General features: G+C 35.6%; 1 protein-coding gene and 1 pseudogene across 1 annotated transcript; both read right to left on the reverse strand.

The window, feature by feature from the left end:
* Positions 1-2395: 2395 nt before the first annotated feature.
* LOC118909976 (olfactory receptor 6C76-like) lies at positions 2396-5498 on the reverse strand (annotated as a pseudogene).
* A 1065-nt stretch (positions 5499-6563) lies between these two features.
* On the reverse strand, positions 6564-7502 carry LOC130679064 (olfactory receptor 6C2-like). The gene has a single exon (XM_057486785.1). It carries the CDS (start codon positions 7500-7502, stop codon positions 6564-6566), a length of 939 nt encoding a protein of 312 aa, XP_057342768.1.
* Positions 7503-7778: the final 276 nt, after the last annotated feature.

The following is a 7778-nucleotide window of genomic DNA, read 5'->3' on the forward strand; positions in this document are numbered from 1 at the left end:
CCCAGGATCCAGGACTATTGCACAGTCTGAGATGAGCCCTCCCCCATAGACACAGGAGCCACACCGCTCACCCTCTGCACTAGTGAGGGCGAGGACTTAATAATGTGTGTAACTGTTGAATCACTGTGTTGTATACTTGAAATCAATATAACATTGTATATCAACTATACTTCAATAAAAACAGATTATCTAACATCAGAATCTAGTGGCACTGATTTAGTGGAGCCTAATGACAAAACACAGTGGGTCTGGAGCATTTGAACGTGCCCCAGGTGCTGTCACAGAAGGGGATGTCTTCATGTCTAGGTAAAAAGAAGAAAAAAAAAACACACAAGGGGAAAATTGATATTCATTATCTATACCATTCTATTGTCCTCAGTTCCTTAGTATACTGATGCTAAGAATGCAGCTTCTACATAAGGCTCCCAGGCACTAGTAATCTTCTGTAAGTGACAAAATTGATATTGTGATTTATGTATTTAACTCTCTTATGATTATGATGGTAGAAATCAGGTCTGATCAAATATGTCACTTGGACAAGGCAAAGGGGTAACCCTTCACTATCATATATTTACCAGGAGGGTGCCACTGTTTAAGAATATTGATATGCATGCTTAGGTGACCTTTATCTACTAAGGGTCTCTGCATCTGCAAGTTTGCATGCTTTCCATACAAACAAGTGGGCTGAATGAAGTTGACTGATATAATTTGGATAGTGTTTTATTCAAGAACTATTTCCCTCTCATTTTTAAACAAACAGAGCTGCCAACCTTCATCTCTACCTGTCAGTAAATAATATGATGCAGTCAGATAGATATGGCAATAAAATTATAATAACAATAAAAATAGCAATAGATAACATTATTAACTACTTTTAGTATAACAAGTAAAGTCTCACATCTGTAAAGGACAGCACCAGAGCACGAACCTAGTGACCTAGTAACACCAGCACATTTAAATCAATATGCTGTGGCAGAGAAACACGTAACTGATCCTCTTGGATTAAAGAGATGGTAAGTGATTAACACCCATAGACGGCCCAGTCAGTTTTTTAAACTGGCACTTTTATTGTAGCTGGTAGCCAGGAGATTCTTTTCTTTGTTTCATGAACTGAAAAAGGAGTGAATTGGATGCTGCAAAGTGCAATGCTATCTATCATGCAGCAAAGAGTATCTGCATTAAGGAACAATGAGAGAAAATTTAAACACATAAAGTTATGATAGAGAAAAGAAGCATCAAGACTGAGACTGAGTAACAGTAAGTCATGGCACACATGAACCCTTCTTTCTGGCCTCCAAGGTAAGGAGAATTATTCTAGAATTTATAAGTCTTCCTAATCAATCTAATTTTTTTCATCATTTGGTTTTATATTTTTACATGCAGTGACAACAATATAACCCCACATACTACAGTAGGTGAATACTATCAAAACTAGACTAAGGCAATTTATAAAAGAGAGGTAGTAATACTGTTACCTAGGATGTTGTATGGGTATAGAGTTATGAACCACAGTCTCAGGTCGTGATCCCCAGAGAGCATCATTACCAAGCCAAACAATGCTGGCTCTTTCAAAAATTGTTTTATAGAAAGATTATTGCCTTTCTTATAAGTACTAATCCTAATTAGACAAGTTCTATACTCAGGAAATTGTTCCTAAGGGCATAGTTTTTTAATTTATTATTTTCATGTAAGCACTTGTACATTAAAAAAAAATAAGTTTATTTAAAGGAAAAATAAAAACTACTAATAATTATTCTACCTCTTAATGCTTTGTTGTCATATGATAAGCTGTAATTCTATTTTTAATTCGATAATGAAATTAAATTGGGAGTTGAATTTCTTCATTAATATAAAAATTACTGTCCCCCTGGTTGACATTGCTGTATTCTTAATTTAGTGTTGTTTTTATATCAATTATCCTCATATTCAATATGTTTCCTCCGAGTATCATTTAAAGCAAAAAACTAAAGCAGGATATATATATATATACACACACACATAAATATATAAATATATATATATACACACACAGAAATATATATACGTATACACATACAAATTAATTAAGTACATATAAATAAATGTAAGTACAAGCATAGCTAGATACAGTGTATATACTTATGTGATCTAAAAGCTAGAAATGTCCATTGCCATCTCCTTTAGAATAAATTAGGCAGTGATAAATACCAACAATGTATGATATTTGAAGTGCATACATTAATATAGGATATGACTAGTCATTTCCTTGTGATATACCAAAGTAAAATGATACAGATCATTCCATAGTATTTTGTGCTTAAATTTGCAAGAAAACTGAATCCAAAATAGCATAAAAAGTAATATTTCTGAGAAATGATAAAAATAAGAAGAGAGAAGGAACAAAACAATTTATTCTTTATTGGTTCTCTGGCAAAAATTGTTGGGTGGATATTGTAGTTGTAAACTGAAACCAGATCAATACATTTGAGGAAAGTATCTTTCTCGCAACATCCTTAAGTGCTTGTTTCACCTGCTGGTTCCTTAATGTATAAATAAATGGATTCAGCATAGGAGCAACAAAGGTATTGATCATAGCTACCCACTTTGCCAAAGCAACCTCTTTCTTTGCTGATGTTTTCACATACATGAAGATGCAGCTTCTGTAAGAGAGAGAGAGACAACAATCATGTGGGAGGAGCAGGTTGAGAAAGCCTTTTTTCTTTGTTGAGCTGAAGGGATTCTCAGAATTATCCTGAGGATATAAGAGTAGGAGAGAATTACTATCACCAATGTGTACATAAGCGTAAGCACAGCTAAAACAAAGCTCATGAGCTCGAGAGTACTGGTGTCTGTGCAAGAGATCTGCAGTAAAGGAGCAGCATCACAGGTGAAGTGGTCAATGACATTGGAGTCACAGAAATCCAGCTGCAGCCCCATGGTCAGCGGGGGGAAGATCACCTAGAAGCCAGCCAGCCAAGAGCCAACTACAAGCTGGCAGCAGATCTTGTTACTCATGATGGTTGTATAATGTAGAGGTTTGCAGACGGCCACATAGCGATCACAGGACATAGAGGCCTGAAGGAAAAACTCCGCCAAACCAAGGAGGATGAAGCATTGTAGGAAATAGATGTGTCTCCAGTCAGGATGCTGATCAAAAATCTAGGGTTATACACAGAAGTGAATGAAATTTCTAAGAAGGAGAAATTCCTGAGGAAGAACTACATGGGGGTCTTCAGGTGGGAATCCAGCAGGGTGAGAACAATGATAGTGAGATTTCCAGTAACACTCAGAACATATGTGAGAAATAAAAAGAGGAAAATCACAACCTGCACTTCTGGATTATTGGTCAGACCCAGAAGGATGAAATCTGTTACTGATGTGCTATTTTCATTTCTGGTGGATGATTTTTGACAGACCTTATGTACTGACAAAATGAAGACAAACAATAAATCAGTGAGACAAGCATAAATATCCGCACCTACTTTTACAAGTAATGATTTTATTCTCACAGGAAGTACCTGAGATACTTAAACAAATTCCTTCTACATATGCACTTCCTATTTTCCTCAAATTGTTTATGCCTCTTATGCCATAATGAATCCAATTCATCCTGGTGAGCATTTAAATTCCCCTCTTATAAAAATGATAGAAAACATAGACACACATAGACATCTTGGCATTATTGTCCTATTAAGTTTTGAGAACAAATTTCCACAAAGGGAGTTACTGATCATAACTTTCATTATTAAAATATATGTACATATTTCTGGATTTCTCTAGAGAAATGGTTGTTTTAATATCCTACATTTTAAGAATGGCCATTTTCACACAAACAAAATACAAAAGATGGATACTTTTAATCCTTACATATATGATAGAGAATAAAATGCCCTTCTCATCCCTCCCTTTAAGATGGAGATATATCCAAAAGCAGAAAATAACAAGGGTTGATAGAATGAGAAATCTTGTGCATTCCTGTAGCCATCTAAAATGGTGCCACAGCTACAGAAGACAGTATGTTATTTCCTCACATAACTAAACCTAGCATTGCCATATCATTCTGCAAGTCCACTTCTGGGTGTTTATCCAGGAGAATTAAAATCAGAATCTTAAAGAGATATCTGCACTCCTGTGTTCACTGCAGCCTTAAACACAATAGGCAAGATATGGCAACGCTGAAGTTGCCATTGATAGGTGAATGGATAAAGAAAATGTGGTGGACATGCACAATGGAATAGTGTTCAGCCTTAGAAAGAAAGGACATTTTGACACATTCTGCATTATTAATGAACCTGAAGACATGCTGATTTTAAAAGAATGTTACTTTATATCCCTGTGGGTAAAATTGCAGTATTTCCAGAATCTCTTGCCTGGCTTTAGTGCATCTCCATGTCAGTGTTGTTTCTAGTGGGTGGAGAGAAGTGGTCCATCTCCTCATCAGTGGGTAAATACATCGACAAGTGAGAGCTTATCTGGACCAGAGAGGTTGGAGGAAGGATGTGCTTGTTTCTGCCACAGCAGAAGAGAGAAACATGGGATGACTGCTTGGAAGCAATAGATGGGTTTTAAACTTTATTTTCCCTTTGACTGATTTCGATTTAAAGGTATGTGCCCCTGGATTCCCCCTCCCCAGAGTTATAATCCCTGAGTGAAATTTCAGTGCTTCAATATTAATTACTAATAATCATTGTTTTGCATTTATTTGTGGATAGAACATTTTAACTTCACAGGTGAATAAGGTTGGAATAATGCTACCTGGCTTAGTTTCTGGGCTCCCACTTCTGTAACTTCTTCAATTTTACATAATGATATCCTGAGCTTTTTCTTATTTTAACTTAGAGGTTCTACAGCTCATTATCTGAGTTAAGTAACTGAAAATTATTTAATTCTCTTTTGCAAATATATCAAAAATAATCATTACATTCACTAAGTATGAACTTGTCATTAAATGAAACACATTACAAAATGTCACCTAATTACTTTGGTCCTAAAAATAAATATTTTAGAGTCTCTTGTACCAATTTCTTTATTCAGAAATTTCTTATAGTGATTTCAGATACATAAGGGCTCTTTGGTGAACACTCTAGGAGGTCATCCTGATAATAAATATGCTTCAAAGATGGCAGGGAGATGATAACTGCAATATCTCATCTTTTTCCTTAATCAAAACATAAAATCTTAAGTAAGCAAAGCAAAAAAATATTTAAAAAAAATAATAAATATGCTACCAGATCTTGGTATGTAAAATCTATTACATAAATTCCAAAATGTTGAGTCCGTTAGATTTTCTTCCTTGATGTCAATAAAATAACTTAATATGCAAAGATAAGAAGATACATTGATAAGCTAGGAGTATATTATTGCAGAGAGAGACCCCTACTAGCATGTCAGCTTCCATATGTCATACTTCCAATTCCAGTGTCTTTTCTAATCCTGCTCTCTCCTAAACCACACTGCTGTTTGAAGGGTAGTGGACTGTTGTGGGCTGAACATGCCTTGAGTAAGAATTCAGGCTTCATGGTTTGCTCTCTATATGGTGAAAAATTTACTCAATCTTCTTCTGTCTATATTTTGATACAAATAAAACATGATTTATAGCATTGGCAAGGGCATTAATAACAATGATTGAAGTTTGACATATCATTAGTAATTCAATAAAAGCAATAGTTTTCAAAATTATGGCAATAGAAATAATTTAAAAGAGCATTAAATGGAATGTTAGGAACATTCAGTAATATGGGTGAAATGTTGAACCACTGTGCTGTGTGTGTAAAGCATCATGAGATTGTATATCAAAACATTTTAATAAAAAAATGTGTTAAATGGTGATTTCAAAACTTACCTTTAAATTTTAAGGTAAATAATCCCTGAGTTCTTAATTTAATGTCAGAGGTAATCTTTTAAACTTTCCTTTAACAAATGATTCTTTGTACCTTTTGTCTATTAGTCAGAATAATTAATGATTTAATTTAAAAGATGGAAGTATAATCAGTAAAGGAATATTTTTTGTTTTTCTTGTTTGCTTTCTTGCTTCTTGGCTTCTCTCTCTCTCTCTCTCTCTCTCTCTCTCTCTCTCTCTCTCTCTCTCTCTCTCTCTCTCTCTCTCCTTCCTTCCTCTCTTCTTCTGTCCCTCCATTTCTTTCATCTTTCATTCATTCTTCTTTTCTTTCTTCACTGACAAGAAATCTGCTACTACTTAGGATAATTTTGATAATTTTGCTTTTGAGGGGAAACTTGTGCTATTACTACATAATGTATCTTCGAGAAAACTCATATACTTTTAAATACTACTACTTTCCTTTTTGCACCATAGCATTGAAAAAAAGATTGGGTAAAAATGAAAACATTTAGTTCCTTGGAAATACATTTTGTAGTTTCATGATGAGGGAAAACAACACTTATGAGTCTGGTTTGAAAGAAGAAGAAGGAGTTTGCTTTAAGGTGAGAGTAGGGTGCGAATTAAATGTCTTTGGTAAGGTTAATATGACTGAATTATAGGCACAAAGCATTGAAATAAGCTAGAAGCTGTAGTTAAATATTTAGGGGACTTTCTTCTATCATTTTACTTTTATTCATCAAAACTTTTATTTCTTTGAGAGAATTACAATCTTCTTTATGGAATTAATAAAAGCTTGTTTCACTTGCTTATTCCTCAGGGTGTAAATGAAGGGGTTCAACAAGGGGGCAACAGATGTAGTGAGCACTGAGACGCCTTTGTTTATGGCCACCTCCTCCTTAGCAGAGGGCTTGATGTAGATGAAGATGCAGCTGCCATAGGCAATGGAAACCACAACCATGTGGGAAGAGCAGGTGGAAAAGGCTTTTTTTCTCTGTTGGACAGAGGGGAACCTGAGAATTGTCCTGATGATGTGTGTGTAGGACAGAATCACACACACTAGGGTGATGATGAGTCCAAATACAGCCACAAGAATAATCACTTGTTCTATTACTCGTGTATCTGAGCATGAGATCTTTAGGAGAGGACCTGCATCACAGCCAAAATGATCAACTGCATTAGAGTCACAGAATTCAAGCTGGAGGCCCAAGCTAAGGGGTGGGAGAATGATCACCAAGCCAGACCCCCAACAGCAGAGGACTAATAAGGTACAGACCCTACTGTTCATGATGGTCATGTAATGCAGGGGTTTACAGATAGCAATGTAGCGGTCATAGGACATGACTGCCAGGAGAAAAAATTCTGTTGCTCCAAAAAGAATATCAAAAAATATTTGACTGGCACAAGCATTGTAGGTAATGGTATTGTCCCCAGTTGACATGCTGTACAGGAATCTAGGAATACAAACAGTGGTAAATGACACTTCTAAGAAGGAAAAATTTCTGAGGAAAAAGTACATAGGCGTCTGAAGATGGGAGTCCACCAATGTGAGGGTGATAATAGTCAGGTTCCCTGTTACACTCAACATGTAGGTGAGAAATAGGAAGATAAAAAGCAGGATTTGCAGTTGAGGATCATCTGTGAGTCCCAGCAGGGTAAAAGTTGTTATTTCTGTGTAGTTTCTCATCACTGACTTTCACCTCTGCTCAGGAAGCATGTAAGAATCAGAGAGAGTTTAGGAGGAGGTAGATATTTAACTTCTGCAGCAAAAGACTATACATATAAAAGCCAAGCAAACCAGCTACATTAGTTTTCTCCTTTCCCAACATAATCAATATTGCCACTATTCCAGTAGTCTTCAATCTTACATGTATGAGTAATAGTGACTTTCACTTCAGAATTCATGTAAAACAAATTTTTTTCACATCATTCTTTGCCCTTCAGAATATAAAAATGTAGCTGG

Source organism: Manis pentadactyla, chromosome 10 (assembly GCF_030020395.1).
Source record: "Manis pentadactyla isolate mManPen7 chromosome 10, mManPen7.hap1, whole genome shotgun sequence".
NCBI classification, from domain to species: Eukaryota; Metazoa; Chordata; class Mammalia; order Pholidota; family Manidae; genus Manis; species Manis pentadactyla.

Excerpts from the sequence above, each read along its gene's own strand:
- LOC130679064 (XM_057486785.1), bottom strand. The coding sequence starts at position 7,502 with ATGAGAAACTACACAGAAATAACAACTTTTACCCTGCTGGGACTCACA.